Source organism: Rattus norvegicus, chromosome 7 (genome assembly GCF_021556685.1).
Source record: "Rattus norvegicus strain SHRSP/BbbUtx chromosome 7, alternate assembly SHRSP_T2T, whole genome shotgun sequence".
NCBI classification, from domain to species: domain Eukaryota; kingdom Metazoa; phylum Chordata; class Mammalia; order Rodentia; family Muridae; genus Rattus; species Rattus norvegicus.
In genome coordinates, this window is record NC_141540.1 from 142,422,417 (window position 1) to 142,442,500 (window position 20,084).

Consider the following 20,084-nt stretch of genomic DNA (forward strand, 5'->3'; position numbering starts at 1 on the left):
GATTGTGTTGAGCTTCAGGTAGTGGCTTATATATGGTACAAATGGGCTGGGCTGGGTCCTGAAGGTGAGCTTGCAGAGTGGGTAGGGCAGGGCTTTACAAATAATGAGATCACCCCCAAGTTCTAGAAAGGCATGATACATGAAGATTGCTTTTGGATTCCTTTAGTCACGGAGCAAATTCTCCTGCCTTCCAGCCTTGACTTGATCCAAACACAATGAGCCTGGACGTAAATTCTCTTAAGTCATGAGTTAGTCATCTTCTCAAACAAAAGACACAAGGAGCTGATCTGTGATAATTGTCCCTTCCTCTGCCCATGTAGACACTCCCTGTGTGCCCCCTCACCACACAAGTTTTCCCTTCCACCTGCTTCTCCCTCCCCAGCCACTAAATCTCTCCCTGAAGTCACACTTGCATTTGTCCAACATCCCAATCTAGAAATTGCCTGCTGCTCGGAACTAATTGTCTAGCTCTCGGCTGCCCTTTCCGATGGTCTGAGATGGCCAGGAGGCACTCAATGCCCATGTAGTCCTCCTCTCTAAGGTATAAGAGTAGAGCAGTTGATCCTTTCCCACTGTAAGACTGGCATTGTCTGTGTCTGAAGTGTTCAGCTTCTCTTGACTTTTCCCAGAGGACAGAGGCAGACAGCACCTGACCTCTGTAGTTGCTCTGCCCCAGCTGGCGCCTCCCTCCCAATATTTGCTTTCCCATCAGTCTGATTCTTCAGTAAAGTAGTCATTCCACATTCACATTCACAGACACTGTCCTCTGCACTGTGTTACAATGTTTCCTTAGCACTTAAACCCTAGAGGCCCAAATAATCAGGACCACAGGTTCCCAGACTTTCTTGGAGCTTTTCTTTTTTTAACCATCTATTTGGACACTTCTTAGGGATCGCGAATCAGAAAATACTAGTAGGGTGTGCAGAGAACGCTGAGGGGCCTAAAAGCCAGCAGTGAATCACTGCGATGTGCCCTTACAGGTGTGGTGATTTCACAAGTTATATCGTGATTTATTTTTCTAGTCTTGCTTCCTGAAAAGCCAAGTTTGAAAGGAAAGCTTGCTCTCCAAGGGAGTGAGGTTCTACTTTTTCCAGTCTACGTGTTAGGAACCATGCGTGAGGGAAACAGAACAATTCTAGGTGTGGTGTTCTCTGAGAAGATGCAGCTAGAGAAGCCACTGTGGGAGGAAAGGCTAGCTCCCACACTGAGCAGAGTCTGAGTAAGGTCCTGTTACTGTTTTGAATTCAGTTGCAGTTCTCAGACATACTAGGACCCAGCATCCAGGAACGTAGGAAGCTCCCTACCCATCAAAGGTGCTAACTCAGCGTCTGGCAGGAAAGAGATACCTTCCTCAGACAACGGAAACAGCTGCCCTCCCTCCACCCTGTTGCACAATTCTTCGCCAAGAATGTGCTTCCACCCAGTTCTGGGAAACAAGTGTCCTTGTGGGTTGGAGCTCTGATTCTCTACTCTCCCCGGTGAGGGGCTGAAGGTGTGGTGGGGCTGCTAGGTGAGGAAGCCAGGTAGGTGATGCATCACGTGGCTTCCCACTTCCCTAGTCTGTGGCTATTTCAGTGTCTGTAACTGCTCCACACCATGCCAACCAAGACTGACTCGCAAAGCCAGGAGAATTCACTCTACATTCCTTCGTGGAGATCCTTTGCCAACCCCTGGTACAGAGCTTGAGTCCTGGGGTCAGACAGAACAGGTTTCCATGTGTTCAAATGCAGACCGCTGAACCAACCCTTCATGCTTACTTTTATGCCCATAAACAAGATGGGAACTGGACCTACCTCAGTGTCATGAAGCTGGGGTGAGAAAGTTCCTTCCCATGAAGGTCCTGGTGTAGCATCTGACACAGACGTTCTCAATGGGGATGAGCTACTATCATTAGAAAAAGGGAGCATGAAGGAGTGTGATGTATAGAAATCCAGAAACTTCGGGAACTGGATCACAGGTACAGTGTATAATGTGTAGGGGGTGGAGGGAGGGGTCTTTGGAAGACAGTGGGAGAATCAAAGCCATGATTGCAAGTTTGTGCCGTATTTACCGTGGACCTGGAAACCACATGTAGGAGAATGTCCCTGTGTCTGCCAGATATGCAGCTGACAAAGATTCCTGCAGAAGCTGTGTTGTGTGGACAGAGAACGTGGGTGTGGCACAACCCTAGTAGTCTGCGTTCCCTCCTTTGGAGCCGGGATACCTGCTCGCCTTTACTGGGTCTCTGTCTCTACATGTGCAGGGACATGCTACCACTGACCAGCACAGGCAACTACATCACTTTGTATTGTTTTTTTAGAGTGGTGTCCTCAAATAAAGTATGTCCTTTAGTTGCACCAGGAACCTCACTTTTAGTCCTCGAGCCCATCGAAGTTTGGGCTTATATCTGACTTCAGGCTTGGCATGTGCTCCCAATGGCACTAGAAGTGTAAAGTGCCATTTGGTTTCCAGACACAATCTTTCCTGTTGGTTGGTGGTTAAGGCATAATTCTCATGTAAAATCCCATCAGTGGGCCGAGTGTTTGAGTGGTTCCCTTAAGCTGGCGGCTGTACGATGTCTTTACTGGTGGGTTAAGTAGGATAAAGTAATTCTGTTGAAAATATTTAATTCAAATTTTCTTAGTCAACTGCTAGAGAGCTCTCTGAGCACCAGTTCTGGGGGCCTTGTCTGAGAGGGCTCATGGGCAATGGTGAAGGCTTTAAGACTGAGAGGAGGCTCCGGGAAGAAAGAACATACATAGACACATGCACGTGTGCATGCACACAGGCACACGCGCGCGCACACACACACACACACACACACCAGGAGCTCCATTTCTGATTATTCTCAAACCCACAAGCCTTCAAGGATAAGCTCATACTTGACTCTGATTGGTCCTTCATGCTCTCACACTTGGTTCTCACTGGCCCTTCGTGCTCTCACACTTGGCTCTCATTGGTCCTTCATGCTCTCACACTTGGCTCTCTCATTGGTCCTTTGTGCCCTCATTGTCTGAGAGTGCCCTGTTGAGTTTCAGAACTGAGCTGTTTCTCTGTCTTCCTAGACTCCAGTCTTTACCCCTTCCTTAAGGCAAACAAACAAACAAAGAACAAAAACCAGGAGCTCACTATGTAACCTTGGTTGATCTAAAGCTGTAGAGACCAGGCTGGCCTTGAACTCACAATACTGGGATTAAAGGCCTGTGCCAACACACCTGACTTCACCCCCCTGCTTTATCATCCATGGGAGTTCTAGGCAGTAGGGACTCCTGAATGGATAAAGACTTGCCTGAGCTCTCCCTGGTGGCCCTGAGTCACGCTCCACAGTGTCACCCCAAGCAGTTCTGTTTCCCAGAGGAGTCGGGTGAGGACCTTTCATAATAAGATGAGAACAAAGGGTGATAGTTCAGGCAAATATGTGGGGGAGAAGCATTGGTATGAGTAACTCAATGGCAGATGCCTCCTCCCTGGCAAGCCGCTGAAGCCAGTCTCTTTTCTGTGCTGGAAGAGAGTCCAGCCCGCAGCTGCCTCTGGCGGCCATGGAATGTAGAATGCCCAGTTCTTGGCCAGATGGTAGCCTGCACTGCTCACTTTGTTCCCAGCACAAAGGTGGGTGAGAGGGAGGTGTTGAAGCCTGGGCTCAGGGAAAGTCGCCTCAAGATGATTTGCCTTGTCTTTCTGCCTCCCCGGGTGGAGCCCGTCAATGACCATGGAAAGCTTAGGACTAAGCACATAATCCCACAAACCACAGGGCAGATGATGCTGTTCCCAGGGAATCCCACAGCCAATCCTACAGGAGTATCCAAGACAAAGAAATACACATACAGCTGCAGGCATGTGTGAGCACAGCTCAGCAGCTCCAGGGGTGGGACGAGCAGGTTGCTGTTACATACCAAGGGTATCAGACGTCACAACACCAGATACACACTAAACTTCAGTCTCCTTGTAGTAGAAACCACACACCCAACTACCACACACACACACACACACAAACAGAGAGAGAGACAGAGACAGACAGACAGACATACGCACAGAAAGAGACAAAGAGAGACAGAGACAGAAAGAGACAGAGACAGGCAGACAGATGGCAGACACAGACAGACACACACACACACACACATACACAGAGACAGACACAGACAGAGAGACACAGAGAGAGAAAGAGACAAAGACAGATACACACACAGAGACAGACACAGAGAGACAGACACAAACATACACACAGAAACAGTCAGACATACACAGAAAGACACACACACACACACACACACACACACACACACACACACACACACTTTTTTTTGCTTAATTTTCTAATCAAGCCAGGTTACATACCAAAAAACCTGAGTAGATCCTACTACGACTGAAGAAGTCTCTGTTTTCCAATGAGATGTGGTTCTGTATCTGGTCAACGGAGGAGTCAATATGTCACTGCAGAGGCATTTCCCACAGTGCTTCATGAGACATTTGGTCCCAAGCACCAAGCTACCTCTGAACTGTGATTCCTAAGTCTCCAGATGTTACCCACTGGGATTTTGAGGCTGGGATGGGGCCTGGACCCCTTCTTTACAAAGAAGAGAGATATTGTGACTTCCATTTTCATTGCCCAAAGTAGCACACTACAAGAGGGGTCTGGGATGTACTGAGGACACTTGTGCACCTGCAGGACTGATAACTGCCCGGTGCCATGAGGGGGTACACAGGCCTGTAAAACATAGAACTTTCTCTGATCATTCTCTCATGGATTGATTTTGGCACATGTTCGTAGAGAACCTTGTTACAGGAGAAACATTTTGAAAGTGTTCTGGTTCCGGTTTTGTTTTGTTTTTTTAATTCACTTTGTTCCTATGATAGAGTGAATGTTTAGAGCATTAAGAAGGGCAGACTTGGGTGCGGGATTGAGAACATATTTGAAAGGAAGAGACAGCATGTGACTTGTCTGGTTGACACGGAGAAACTAGTTGAAGGGATACTATATCTTGATCTAAGGTAAGAAGAGATACTGGAGATTTCAGAGACTGGGACAGTAGAAAGGGACAGCTGAGTGACAGGACCAGCCCAGGGTATACCTGGATGGGAGGGCCAGGAATCCTACGGGAGGCACCTGGATGGGTGGGCAGGGACCCTAGGTGAGGTGACAAGCAATTTCTCTCGTATGTACGTCCAAGATTAAAATCAGCCAAGCCAGGGTTCAGAGGGGAAAGGACGATCTCCAAGCTGAGTGCTCCTCTGTGTCCCTCTAATTCTTACTTCATTTGTACTCTGTCTCCTTGGTTACCACTACAGGACCAGCTTTACCACATTGTGTGGCTTTCAAAAATGTAGTGGGTGGGGGAGTGGGGGTGGGGTGGGCAGGATTCTCTAACAATTTGCCAATGAAATCCAAGAGGTATCTGGCTTGTGCAATGGAAGTGGCCAGGTGAGGTTATCTTAGGGAATCACATTTTAATAATGCACTTGTCTCCTGGATAAATTGGGGGGAAATATGACCTTTTGAACATAAGAGATTATTTCTCCACATTGGGACAATTTGCAATAATCCCTACCTGCAGACGTTCCTAGCAAAGTCACCTGGGTCCTTAAGTACAAATACCCTAGACAGCAAAACTCCCGGTGTTGGCACTGGGAATTCTTGGCATCCAGAGGCTCCTTCTGGCTTTATGATCTCACTTGAAGCCTGAGGTTGGGATTAATAACAGATCATTGATAACTCTGGCACAAGTCTGTGGCATTTATGTTGCAACGTAAGCCTCTGAGGGATCGGCCTACTTCCTTTGCCTTGTTCCCTGCCCTCCATCAGCGACTAGAAAGAAATAGCCTGGATCTTTCTAATCTGGCAAGAGGAACACTCGATGTGATTAGGAAAGTCTGCACCCCGGAGTCGCTTGGTTGACTGGCAAATCTGGATTCTATTTCCAGCACACTTCTTTCTGTTTGTCTCCACTACAGAAATGGGAAAGGGGAATTTCCCTTTCTTTTAAAACCACATGTTGTTGAGGTGCAATTTACATACAAGGAGATGCACAGATCTTCAGTGTGTGGAACTCAAACTATCCTGCATCTTTATAACCCACATACCAACAAAACATAGACTGTTATTCCCATCACTCCAGAAAAACCTTTTGGGCCCTTTCCCTGTGAATTCAATGTTCCAAGAAAACCTTTGATTCTTCCAACCAAAAAAGCCACACAATGTTTATATTTATATTATGTTATATTTAAATGTATTATATTAGTAGAGTCATTGTGTATTCGGGCTTTATCACTCAACGCAATGTTTTTAGATTACTGTGCTTTGTAGTTGAGTGGTGTGTGAATATGTCATGGTCAATTAACACATTCCTATTAATGAATTCCTGGAATATTTCCAGCCAGGGTTTCCCTTGAATAAAGGGGTTCGAAGACACTAGTATATTCACTTTGCTTAAATATTCACCTTGCTTAATGGAACCCATATACTGACAGTGAATGTGTATGACAGTGAATGCAGTTACACCACTTTTGAAAGCAGACTTCTCTTCTGAAAGCATCTTTTTGGTTCATAACAAAATCAGGCAGTGCACAGCCTCTGCCCCACTGTGCTCACTCTCCAGCCAGATACTATGATGGTTGTGGTGGATGAGCCTGCTTAACAAGATATTATTACCTGGCAGGGGGGTGGTGAGTTTCAGGGCCTTTCCAGCTGCTGTCTCTTCTGTGAGTCTTGAAGAAAACTCAATGATGGGATTCCTTTAATCCAGAAAAATCCTATGATGAAAACCCAAATCCCACAATTTACTTAGCTATTCCCTTCTGCTTCCTATCACTGTTGGCCACTGACCTTTTAGCTTTTCTAGTCTTTTTGCAGAATGTTATGGTAGATTGATAGATGAGAGAGAGAGACAGAGACAGAGAGACCGACAGGTAGATGATAGGTAGATAGACAGAGACAGATGATGATGATAGATAGATAGATAGATAGATAGATAGATAGATAGATAGATAGATAGAAAGATAGATACATAGATAGATACATAGATACATGGATAGATAGATACATAGATACATAGATAGATAAATACATAGATAGATACATAGGTACGCAGATACATAGATATGTAGATAGGTAGATAGATGATAGATACATACATAGATACATAGATAGATACATAGACAGACAGATAGATACGTAGACAGGTAGATATGTAGATAGGGAGGGAGATAGATAGATAGATAGATAGATAGATAGATAGATAGATAGATAGACCGACTTCAGAATATAGCCTTTCAGATCACCCATTTACATTTAGTAATGTACATTTGTCTTCATGCATTCTCGTGGACTGATAGCTTCTTTTAGTCCTGAATAATATTTATGTTCTCAATATACTACAGTTTGTCTGTTCACCCACTGAAGGATATCAGGGTTTCTTCCATGGTTAGGTATTTAGGAATACTGCTGCTTCAAAAGCCCATGTGGAAGCTCTTGTATTGGAAGTACTTTCAGCACATTTGAGCAAATGCCCAGAAATGTGATTGCTAGATTTCTGGTACAAGTATATTTAATTTTTGTGAGAAACTATCAAACTCTGTTCCGAAGTGACCAGACTTTATATCCCCATCAGCTATGACTGCGACCACCCCTTGTTCTCAGCGTTGCCAAGGCACTGAGTGATGTTCTGGGTTTACACACTATTTGACAAGGCAAACAGTAATGTCTCATGTGCACTTCTCTGATGTATGTGTGACATTGAGCAGCACCCCATGTTTACTTGTTATCTGATTGCACGTGGTGGGTTATGCAAATTCAGTGATGCATCTTGTAAGTTCACCTATGCATTTATGGTTGAGTGGTTTGTTTTCTTATCGTTGAGCTTTTACAATCCGTCGTACATTTCCTGCTAGGGTCTATATCCCTTACCAGATATGACTTTTGAAGATATTTTCTTCCAGTCTGTGGCTTGACGGCCCATTGTCTTGGCTCAGGGTTTTAATTATAATGAGGCTCAGCTTATTGGCCATTTCTTCAGTGTTTCTTTTGTTATATCACACATTGCCCAAGGTTGTCTGGGTCTCTCCTTTGCCACAGGTAGGAGTTCCACAGTTTCACTCTTCACATCATGTGCTAAGAACACCTTAAGTTAATGTTGTGGAATACGCAAGGTCTGTACCTAGATTATTGTTTTGCAAATGGGCACACAATTCTGTTGGTAAGACTCCTTGCTCTACCAGAGTACCTATGTGTCTGTGTCAAGGGCCAGTTGATTAGATTTTTGTAGGTCTAGTGAGGAGCTGGGGATTGGGGTCCATTTCCCTACTTGTTGGTTCTTTCACAGGCCACAAGGCCTTGATTCGTGTGGCTCTGCACTGAGTCAAAGCCAGAGATGACCATTGCTTTGCCTTTGTTCTTGTTTGGTACCATGCGGGGCTGTTCTCTGCTCTCAGTATCTACACAGTAACTTTTGAAATGATGTTGACAATCTAAACAAAGTATCTTGCTGTGAGTTTGAGATTACCTTGAGTCTACAAAGCAAGATGAGGGAGGGACTCATGGGGCCTCACTGAGACACAGGGGGGTACCACACTTCTGCTGTCATGTCTACTTTCAAAGGACACAGGCTTAATTCAGGGCCACCGCACATCCTTTATAATGACCATGTAGTAGTATTTCCTTCCTCCTGTCTTCCACATGGCTGCAGTCACACATTGCAGCCACAACGAAGACATTGTAGCAGTTATAACTTTGAGCAGTCTGTGTTGGATCCATGCAGAAGAAAAATAAGAAGAAAAATACAAACACTTCCTCGGCTTATTCCTTCTCCATTGTTCTTCCTTTAACATAGATCCATCTCTGACTTCTACAGAATTCCTACTACGTGAAGAAATTCTGTTAATATTTCTTCCAGGGCGAGACTGTGGCAGCACATTCCACCATTTTTATTTCTCTAACGAAGTCTCTCTCTCTCTCTCTCTCTCTCTCTCTCTCTCTCTCTCTCTCTCTCTCTCTCTCTCTCTCTCTCTCGTGGGGAAATTGAACCCAGGACAAGCAAGCACTTTACCACTTATCCACATCCCCAACATTTTACACTTGATCTTAGCCAAAAGGCTGAGAAGCGATCCCTAACATTTTAAAAAGCAGTCTTGAATTTTGAGACAGGGTCTTATCAAGTTGCCCAAGTAAGCCCTGAACTAGCCTAGAGTGGCTTCAAATTTGCAATCCTCCTCCACGAAGCTGTTTAGTGATGGAATTATAAGTGTGAGCCACCAATCCTGACTGTCCTTCACTTTTGTGGAGAATGTTTAAAAAATATAGAACTTCAGCAGGACAGTGGTGGCACACACCTTTAATTCCAGCACTCCAGAGGCAGAGGCAGACAGATCTCTTAGTTCCAGGCCAGTCTGGTGTACAGAATGAGTTCCCAGGACTCTTGAACTCTCTGTGTAGCAAGAACTCAAAAACCCAGACAGACAAACAGAATTCCTATATTAATGAGTTTTGTTTTCTCAGCCTTGACTGTCTCCCTCCACTCTCTTCCTGTTCCACAGTGAAGACACTGCCTGTGTGGCCATTGTCCATTATTCCTTGCTAGGATGCCTGCTTGTTTTCTCCGGCTCCTTTCAGAATTCTCCTCTTTATCATTGATGTTCTGAAGTGTGAAGGGATGCCTAAGTACAATGTCTTGTATCGTGTCCCATCGTCATCTGTGATTTGGTGGCTGACAGGAATTTTAGGAAGCCCTTGTTCCTCACAGACTCTGGTGGCTTTCTGTCCATTTCTGTGGTCCTGTGTTCCAGCACTCACTCCCATCCCACGCGTGGGACACTTGTGTTCCGGTACTCACTCCAACCCCACGCCCACACACGTCACACTTCCTGTAGCTTTATGTTCTTACAACCAGAGTTCTAGCATCTTCTGTCTATTTTCCCCTGGGCTTTTTCTCCTCCTCCTCTCTGTTTCACTGGGCTCTATCGTTATAGTCTGATTTCAGAGAACACTAATCGAAGGATTCATAGTCATGCCCTGCCTTCTGAAGAGTCCATTGGGAGCAGTCCCATTTCATTACTGAAGAACAATCCATTGTGATTGAGTCTTTTGTCCAGAGCTCCAGAGAGGGGCTGGCAGTTAAAAACAGAACTCCGGCTGATTCAAAACAGTTTCCACTCCCCCTGCTGGAGGTGAGAGGGGATTCTTCTCTAGTCTTCTCTGCATTGACTTGGTAGATCCCCTAGAGTCAAGTTCACTAAAGCATGGCTGCTTCTCATCCCTGGAGCCACCCTGCAGTCAGCCCAGTGTAGTTTTGATCTTCCTCCTGGTAGGTCTGTCTACCCTAGCAAACTGTACTTCTCTGCCATCATCTGTCTTTCCCATCCGAGAGAACAGTGATGGGCTCGGGGGGCTCAGTTCTCCTCTGAGTAAGGAGGAACTGTTGTCACCTTTCCTGTGTTCATCTTTGAGTAAATCCCCACAGATGTCATGGGTGAGGAAGGGTCTAGATGCTAAAAAGGCTTAGAACAGTCTTTGGGGTCGGGCGGTGACTTTCTCTCCTTGATTGCTATTCCCCAACTCTACCACCATGATGGCCTTCCGTCTCTCACGGTGGCTTGCAATCTAGCTCCCTGTCAGCTCGCAGCATGCTCTGCAGTCTGCTCAAGGCCCTGATAAACTGGAGATGCGCACTGTGTGCGTGGCAGTCTCTGTTGTTTTCGGTTTGTTCCACTTTACAGATTTCGCTGATCTGAATCACAAATCACAGTCATTGTCGCTTAAGAGCAGGCTTGTAGGGTTGAGTCTCTCACTAAAATACCCTTGAGTGCTGTGTCTCAGTCCCAAACCATCTATCTGTCCCACCCATATCAAGCTCTGTGTGCTGGTTCATTGGCTGCTATGAATGCTTCTCAGGCCTCTGAGGAGAATAAAACATTTTTTTCCCCTCTGGGCTATAGAGGCAAACCAGGGAATTACACAACTATTTCTGTGTGGAGCAGCCCCTCGCCCTGATAATAACGATATGGCCCTTTCCAGAAAATGATATATAGATCAACATGAAGATTCCAGTCTCGACACAGCACAGTCACAAACAGGAGAGAGGAGAGGGAGAGGAGTTGGGCCTTAGAGGAGAGAAAGGAGTTGTAATTGAGGGGGAGGGGAGGAGTTGAAATTGGTGGGGGGCTGGGGGATGGAGCAGAATACTGAAACAAGATCCCACAATTTGATATAAGTAGAAATCCTGGCTGCTATAAAAGAATTTCACCACGGGACCTTCCTTTCAAAGCTAAAATAGCTGTCCCAGTGTAAATGAAAGCCAGTGCGAAAGTGAGCCTCAGAGGTCTGCTTCAAGGGATCACCTTAGGAAGAGATGGTTTCCCCTACTCCATATAACCCAGCAGGGCCTCTGTTCTGCACAACGGAGTTCCACAGCCTTGAGCTCATAGCAATAAAGTTGGTGCAACAGACATCACTCAAAGTGCTGATTCAGCTGGTCCGCACGGCTCACAAATTTGGTTCACAGTCCCTTGTACCTATTTTAACAGTCTTCACCTCAGAAGAGTCACAACATGGCTTCCCAGACATCCTTAAAGAGATAGACCCGTTTTATACAGACACTCATGCGTGAATGCAAGGGAGCTCACATAAAGAGGGAGTGCCAAGGTCCCACACAGAGGTCCTGCCTTCTCCGGTAAAACACATTCCCTGGTGAATTATGAAGTATACTGATGCCAACGAGAAATGCATTAGACATTTTGGTCTATGTGGTATTAGAAAAAAGCCCAGCATCTTGATGCCTTTGGAGGTCTGTGCCATAAGAGTCTCCATTTATCAGCTTTAATTCAATCCACTTGCCCATTCTGTTTAAGCCCATTTATCTGTTTCTTATCAAATGACCTGCCTTACTTAAATAGGCTCCTTCTTCAACAGAGGGCTCTAAGATCTACCCAAGTATGGTTCAGTGGACTGTCCTTCATGCCCTGCAGGGACTGCCTTGCTGTCAGAGCTTCTGCAGCTTCCTCCCCTAACTCTGGGATCCCATGGACCTCCTGTGGTTCTGCTGTCCCTGGCCCTCCATCCTCCTCCATCCCCCCACCCTCCCCCACCATTCTTCTTCCCCACCCTCCCCCACCATTCTTCCTCCCCATCCTCCCCCATCCTCCCCCATCCTCCCCCACCATCCTTCCCCCATCCTCCCCCATCCTCCCCCACCATTCTTCCTCCCCATCCTCCCCCACCATTCTTCCTCCCCATCCTCCCCCACCATTCTTCCTCCCCATCCTCCCCCACCATTCTTCCTCCCCATCCTCCCCCACCATTCTTCCTCCCCATCCTCCCCCACCATTCTTCCTCCTCATCCTCCCCCACCATTCTTCCCCCATCCTCACCCACCATTCTTCCTCCCCATCCTCCCCCCATCCTCCCTCATCCTCCCCCACAATTCTTCCTCCTCCATCCTCCCCCATCCTCCCCCATCGTCCCCCCAATCCTCCCCAAGAATCATCAAAGAAACCAAGCACACCTGGATAGGTCCCGCCTTGAGGTGTTTCTAGGATGATTGTAGGCCTGGAGAAAAACCATTCCACTCAGGGGCTTATATTATAAAAGCTTTATTGGACACAGTCTGGAGGACGTCAGAACCAGGACAGAGTTAAGGTGGGTGCCAGGGTGGGGGTGGGGTCTGCTTTGGTGGTTTACGTTCTACAACAATTTGGATGTCTGGGTTATCAAAGAACACACGTAGGTACTGACTTGGAACAAGATGAAGAACTGAGGCATGGGGAGGCCAGAAGTTGGGATTTATTCCCTTCCAGGAACCAAAGCATGTGGTTTTGCAGCAGGCATGGTCTAGACTACTCTCCAGAAAAAAAGAAGACTTGGTCTGGGGGACTGCCTAGAAGATGCAGTCTCTGTGGGCCTGGGGCTGCCCGTGAAGGCCAGGGTCTTGGAGCAGGTTCTTCTTAGCTCTTGAAGCTCCTCCGGGAGGAGGAGGTGGTGGAGACAAATTTGACACTGGAGCTGCTGCCACCACCACTGCTGAAACCCCCACCTTGACCACTGCTTGCACTGAAGCCGGAGCCCCCCACACTGAGCCCACTACCCAAACCGCGCCTGTTCAAGAGTGGGCCGATATCTGAGGCAAAACCGCCAATGCCACTGCCCAAGCCAGAGCCATAGCCAATGTTGCTTCTTCCTCCATAGCCAGAAGAGAGGCTGTTAGTGACGACAGCTGTGGAAAAGAGAGGGAAGAGTGAGGCGGTTCTGTCAGATTTATCCCACACAGCTAACGTGCTTGATCCTACCTGGAAAATAGTGAATACCTGGCCGTTTTCACAAAATAACAGCATGGGCCAGAAAAACTAAATTACTCAGTTGGGGTCCCTGACAGAAAACTGATTACAAGAGGTAAGGCAGGGAGCCAGGCACTTGGTAGAGGTAAGGATTTAGGATATAGTTCAATGTGGATGGGTACTGTAGTAGATCAGATGGAACTCCATTACCCCCATGCCCCTGCCTGGGTTCTGTCCTTCCACTGTTCCCTTCTCACTATCTGATACTAATGTCTAGTATCTAGAAACAGCAGGGTTCTGAGTTGACATTTTAAAATGACTTACAGATGTTGACTGGTCCAACTCCTTCTCCACTCAGCCTGAAAGATAGAAAATTGGGGTAAGAGTGAAAAAAATTGTTCCCCCACCTGCACACACACACACACACAAATAGCAAGACTGTCATTGTCATGGTTAGGGTTACCTCGGAGCAAGGCATCTGCACATCTCTAAATTCCTGAGAGAAAAAAGAATGTGCCCCCTGGAAGGTCAGCCCAATGGCAGCATCGTGACCCAGAGCTAGGCTGTCAAAGAAATGGCATAGCCTTCATCCTCTCTCGCCTAGTTTGTGGAAATCGAGAGTGAGCACCAGTGCATGTGAATGTGCCCAGAGCAGGCTTTGCCTCCTAGAATCCTTCATTCTGTGTGGACCTCAAGCTAGAAGGAAACTCCTCACAGTCGCCATCGCCTGTGCCAGAGGCATGAAAAGCAATGTAGTAGCTGGACGGCCCAGAGGTGGTAAGTCCAGGTCAGCAAGAGCAATCAAAAAAGACTTCCCAGAGGAAGATATCTTCCCAGAGGAAGATGTCTAGAAGAGAACATGGGTGAGAACAGAAAAGGGATACTGTACAGGGCACATCTTAGTTGACTGAGGAAGACAGAGTCCAAGATCATGAAATGGGCAGTGACCCAAAGACACCAGTCAAGGTGTATGCCCACGTGTCAGACTGAAACAGGAGGACGTTCAGTCTTCTGTGTGTGTAGCTGTCAGCCCTCATCAAACTCTCCTTTCTCTGGGCCACCTCGGCCACACCCCATTTGCCCACCTGCACTCCTCTCCCTCCAGCAGCTTCCTGTAGGTGGCGATCTCCACATCCAGGGCCAGCTTGGTGTTCATGAGCTCCTGGTACTCGCGCAGCAGCCGGGCCATGTCCTGCTTGGCCTTCTGCAGGGCCTCCTCCAGCTCAGTCAGCTTGTTTCTGGCATCCTTGAGAGCCAGCTCCCCACGCTGCTCAGCCTCGGCGATGGCATTCTGGAGGTTGGCACACTGCAGAGAGAAAGGGAGCAGTGAGGGCACACTGGGATCTGAATTGAGCCATGCTGTCCTTTTCTGAGAGCCCAAGTCAGAAGTATCAAACCTGGAGGCCTAGAAAGAACTCAGTATATGATCTCAGTATATACTGTGGCTCTTATGAGTGGTGGAGTATGGCAACACTGTGAATTGTCACTGCTCTGTGTGTGCGTGTGTGTGTGTGTGTGTGTGTGTGTGTGTGTGTGTGTGGTATGTGTGGTATGTGCAGGTGTGTGTGTATGTGTGTGTGTAGGTGTATGTGTGAGTGTGTGTAGGTGTATGTATAGGTATGCGTGTGTGTGAGTAGGTGTATGTGTGTGTATGTGTATGTGTGTGTAGGTGTGTGTGTGTCTGTGTATAGGTGTGTGTGTATGTGTAGGTATATGTGTATGTGTGAGTGTGTGTAGGTGTGTGTGTATCTGTCTGTGTATAGGTATGTGTGGGTAGGTGTGTGTGTATATGTGTAGGCATGTGTCTGTGTATAGATGTGTGTGGGTAGGTGTGTGTGTGTGTGTGTGTGTGTGTGTGTATACATGTATCAAATGGCCCTCCTTTGTCCTCTTTTAACTCCTCCCCACCTGCTTCTTGACATTGTCGATCTCGGATCTCAGCCTCTGGATCATCCGGTTCATCTCTGAGATCTCATGCTTGGTGTTGCGGAGGTCATCTCCGTGCCGGCCGGCTGTCTGCTGCAGCTCCTCGTACTGAAGCCACCAGAAGAGAGGGAAGACAGTTAACATGGCATGGGGTGCTCTTTCCCCAAGTTCACAAGCAGGAACTGTCAGGAGGTGGTCAGTGGTGGAATCTTCTGGGGTCTGGGACTGATTTTGGTCTTGTCGAGAAAGGGCTGTTCTTAATAACTTCTTGAGGGTCTTTGTACTTCTAAAGCTACTGACGGGAAATTTTCTCCAGTTCCTGGGTTTTGTAGAAAATAGACAGCTGGCTACTCCTGCAGCCTATCCCAAGTAGCCTCAGTATCCTTGAAAGTCCTTCCCTTAGCATTGTTATGGTTTGGAATCCTAGAGAGCCCTCACAGGTACATCTTCCCAGGGGATATTCACTCAAGCAAGCACCTCACCTTGGTCTGGTACCAGGACTCAGCCTCTGTTCGGCTGCGGTTGGCAATGTCCTCATACTGGGCCTTGACCTCAGCGATGATGCTGTCCAGGTCCAGGCTACGGTTGTTGTCCATGGAGAGGACCACAGATGTGTCAGAGACATGTGTCTGCATCTGGGACAGCTCCTACAGGGACCCTTGAAGTTAGTCATCTGATCCTTTTATTTAACGCGAGTTTCATTCAAACTTCCCATTTGTGGGAATAAAATACCCACAGGGCAAACTTGGGTTCATTGCTTACCGCATCAAAGAACATCTTCATGAAGTTGATCTCGTCCATTAGGGCATCAACCTTAGCTTCTAGCTCCACCTTGTTCATGTAGGCCGCGTCCACATCCTAAAAGAACATGGAGGTGGTTGGCATGGACCAACATACACCTACCTTAAATGGCTCCAACTCCAGGAGAGCACAAGCCCCTGGGCTGCTGCCTTTCTGGCCACACTCACCTTCTTCAACATCACGAATTCATTCTCAGCCGTGGTACGCTTGTTGATCTCATCCTCGTACCTGGGGGTCAAAGGGACGGGAAGGACAAGTCAGAGAACAAGGGCCGGATGAGGGTCTCTGTGCGGTCACTGTGAGCAAGCTTTCAGACTAGAAAGAGGCTGCTCACATCTCACAGGCAGACAAGCATGGGACACCACGAGCCCTGGGGCAGCCTCCCCCTCCCGTTCCCTCCTCCCCCTGTACGATGGCTGCCTTTTCTGAAGTTGCCTGCCCAAAGCTTGTTCCAGCCTCACTGCTCCTCTCCTGTTTCAACCATAATCCTGCAGGAGTGGAGGTGTAGCTTGCTTAGCTTGAATGCATTCCTGAGATGGCTCTCCAACACCATCAAAAGCATAAGCCAAGAAACAAAACACCGGCAAGCCCCCTCCCCCAACCCCTGAATCAGTAACTGATCCATGCAGCTAAAGGAATCCCCTCATCAACTCCTCGCAAACTATCAAACGCCATGCTGTGTGTTTTGGGGGCATTGAGGAGAAAGCCCCAGAGCGTGAGAATTCCTGGTGGTGCTGGGGCACACGCTGCTACTTGGGCAGGTGGGTAGATGCTTTGTAGAGGGAGCTGAGCCTAGGGCAAGAACTCTCTGGACAGATTTGGGGCTTTTCTTAGTGAAGTGCGTGCTTCTAGCCCGTGGGGAAGTCAGGGACCACAGTTTGGCTACGGAGCGTATTTGGTGCAAAGATGACCCTGATGCCTCTTTCTCCCACACCATAGCTCACTTGTTCTTGTAGTCCTCCACCAGATCCTGCATGTTCCTCAGCTCCGAGTCCAGGCGGCCCCTCTCCCCCATGACCCCATCCAGCTGTCTACGGAGGTTGTTAATGTACTGTTCAAACAACGGATCCAGGTTCTGCTTTATGGTCTTGGTGCCCTGCTCCTGCAGCAGGGTCCATTTGGTGTCCAGGACCTTGTTCTGCTGCTCCAGGAACCGCACCTGGAGGGGCAGAGTGCAGGAGGGAGAAGTTTGGGTTTGAAGCTTCTGTGACGTTTTCACTAGTGTACCCACCTGTCACATGCTGTCCCACCAAATCTCATGTTCAGTGAGTGCCTGGCCTATGACCTGTGAGGGACAATCGGCAGTGACCCTCCCAACATCATACTCTAGGGAGGACAGGGGACAGCCAGCCCAGTAGTAGGTGGATGAAGTGTGGTCTAATTATTCACTGCGGCTGGAAGGGCTCTATAGACAATTAGGCCTCAGTACAATTGTCTGTTATGTGAGTTCCTAAGTCATTTCAGTCCACTGGGATCAGACGCCCTTATGTGTCAACCTCTGGAGGAGAGGAACTCTGACCCTGATTTCCAGATCCCCATCTAACTGAAGGGAGCACCAAACCAGGACAGAGGATCAACTAGGAACAAAGGCAACATCTGAGCCAAGCCTGAAGGCTCTTCCCCCCACCTCCGTTCAATATTCACTGCAGACACACAGGCTGCTCTAGGAAGCACCATGTCTCACCTTGTCGATGAAGGAGGCAAACTTGTTGTTGAGGGTCTTGATCTGCTCCCTCTCCTCAGTCCTGACCCGCTGGATGGTGGGATCGATTTGCAGGTTCAGGGGTGTGAGGAGATTCTGGTTAACGGTGACCTCTTGGATGCCACCAGGGGGGCACACAGGGAAGCCAGCTCCACCATAGCCACCACCAAAGCCAGCTCCACCACCGAAGCCAAAGCCACTGCCAGCTCCACCACCAAAGCCGAATCCACTGCCTGCTCCTCCTCCAAAGCCATAGCCGCCTCCAGCACCGGCACCAAATTGGTTCCTGAAGCTACCTCCGCCAGAACTGAAGGAGATCCTTTTGGAGCCCCCCACATTGTACAGGCTTCGGCTGCCATAGCCCCCGGCTCCGTAAGCGCCACCAAGGCTGACCCTGCCACCACCACCACCACTGCGGGACACCGAGCTGAAGGTGGTACGAGAGACAGATGGGGTGATGGCAGAAGCGGCGCTGAAAGAGCGGCTGCCCCCGCTTCGGAAGGACACACTGGACTGGCGAGACATGATGGTGTTTGTTCCTGGAGGAGCAAGAGCACGGGGCGCTGGTGGCAGGGAGGTCGGCGTTCAACGGGACGCTGTGGGTGGCTCTGTAACTTAGGAGGCTTGAGGTCCTCTTTTTATCCCCCTTAGAAGTGGGTTGGGCGGAGGAGCTGTCGAGCTGTGAATGATTGGTGGGCTGGGCATGCCTGGGGGCAGTTGTGAGCTCACCCAGCACACCTGCACAGTGGTGTGGGGTGCAGAGCCTGCTCCCTGTGCGCTCTGCTCCGTTAGGAATAGCCCTTCCTTGCAGGGCTGGCATCCTGGCAGTGCGTTGGGGATGCTTCCAACGGTCTCTTGTCACCCCAAATCCCGGTGCTCTATGTAGCCTAAAAGGATGCCAGGAGCTAAGGGCTACTGGCCTGTGGCCACTGTCCTAGCGATCATTTCAGTGTCAGTGACACGATCCGCTGGCTCAGCTTAGCTCACGCAGCTTTGCAGACCCAGTCCATCAGTGGGACTGAGCCGGTCACCCACTTGGCAATGACCTGTTCATCTCATGCCTTGGCTGTGTGGTGGGTGCTGCAGAGACCCGAGCTCTCGGCAAGGTGACCGGAGCTCTTGGCAAGGTGACCCCTGGCCTCACTTCTGGGGTATATTCCAGATAGAGAAGTAGGATTGAGTCCATGCTTCCTTTAAGAGTCGCCCATTCCCCCAGGATACCACTGGACAGATTCTCTTGTAAGATTCAGACCAGAAAATCTTCCTCAAGCCCCAGGCTTTAAAAAACAGAGGAGGTGGGTCTCCTCACCCAGGCTGTGCACCATTCTCTTTAAGGTCACACCCACCCCCAACCCCCACAGATCCTCCTACAGCTTTTTGTGTTGTTTTTTATGTTCTTTGTCCTGGGGAGGCCCCCATTGTGGGGGCTTATTAAGTCGGGGACCTCACATAATCTTCTACAGAAAGGGTCTTGACTCTGGACCAGCAGCCCCGTCTCTGTGGAGAGCTGCTCTGCCACCCCCCCCCAGTATCCCCCTGCACTGTGTCCCAGCAAGTTCTCAGTTATTCCACCAGGGAAGAGGTGAGTCACTGTATTTGTTGATACAGGCTGAAGGCCGCCACAAACGCATACCTGCAGGAGCTTCTAATCTCAGTAGGAACATGTTGAGAATCGGCCGGCCTGTTATAACGGGAACCACCCTGTTCCAAGCAGCGGGAGCTGCTATGTTTCCTCTACCTCCAGCCCAAAGCCTCCTTCAGGGCCAAAGGCATGGAAAATGGAATTTTAAGTCTGCAAGTTGACTGCTAGGGAAACTAGACAGAGCAAGTTAGGGGGGACCAGGCAGCTGGCACAGCTGCTCCAATGAGAGCTCCCAGAAGGTTCTTCTGCAAAGCTTCTTGGTACCACCTGCATGTAGGGCCTTATTAAGGAAAGGATCCTGATTGCCCATCCTAAGCTGTGCCCTGTCATTCTGGCTCAGGACTTGAGTGGGATCACCCCTCTTCCTGTCCCAGAAGAAAGCAGGGCTCTTAGACCCAATTGGCTGAATCAGGAGGATGGATGTGGGAACCTTTGGGAGGTCACACTCCCAGGAGAACTGGAGTAGGACAGGGGAATCTCTGCACAGAGCCTAAGGTTGCCACAAGGAAGCCAAGGCCGTGGGAAATAATTCTTGAGCGCTGAGGGTCTGCTGATATGGGATGGCTCACCAAAGAGAGGCTTGGCTGACAAGACGGCTGATAGTCAATTCAATCACTGGCCAAGCTGGCCTGACAGGTCTTGGGCAACAGGCTTAGATGTGTCTGCCTGGAAAGTCTCAGAGACTGTGTGAGCATTAGCTTTTGTCGCCATTTGGAGACCAGATAAGAATGTCCAGAGACACACTGGAGTTCCCCAGCCCTAAAAAGAGTAGCTTGA

The 20,084-nt window shown here is 48.6% G+C and overlaps 1 protein-coding gene across 1 annotated transcript; it reads right to left on the minus strand.

Moving 5' to 3' along the window:
- Window positions 1–12,539: 12,539 nt before the first annotated feature.
- On the minus strand, window positions 12,540–18,277 carry Krt5 (keratin 5). The gene is made up of 9 exons (NM_183333.2): window positions 17,648–18,277; window positions 16,908–17,122; window positions 16,131–16,191; window positions 15,925–16,020; window positions 15,645–15,809; window positions 15,145–15,270; window positions 14,322–14,542; window positions 13,561–13,595; window positions 12,540–13,175 (listed from the first exon to the last, which is right to left on the minus strand). The coding sequence occupies exons 1-9, from the start codon at window positions 18,188–18,190 to the stop codon at window positions 12,907–12,909; spliced, it is 1,731 nt and encodes a 576-aa protein (NP_899162.2). The 5' UTR covers window positions 18,191–18,277; the 3' UTR covers window positions 12,540–12,906.
- Window positions 18,278–20,084: the final 1,807 nt, after the last annotated feature.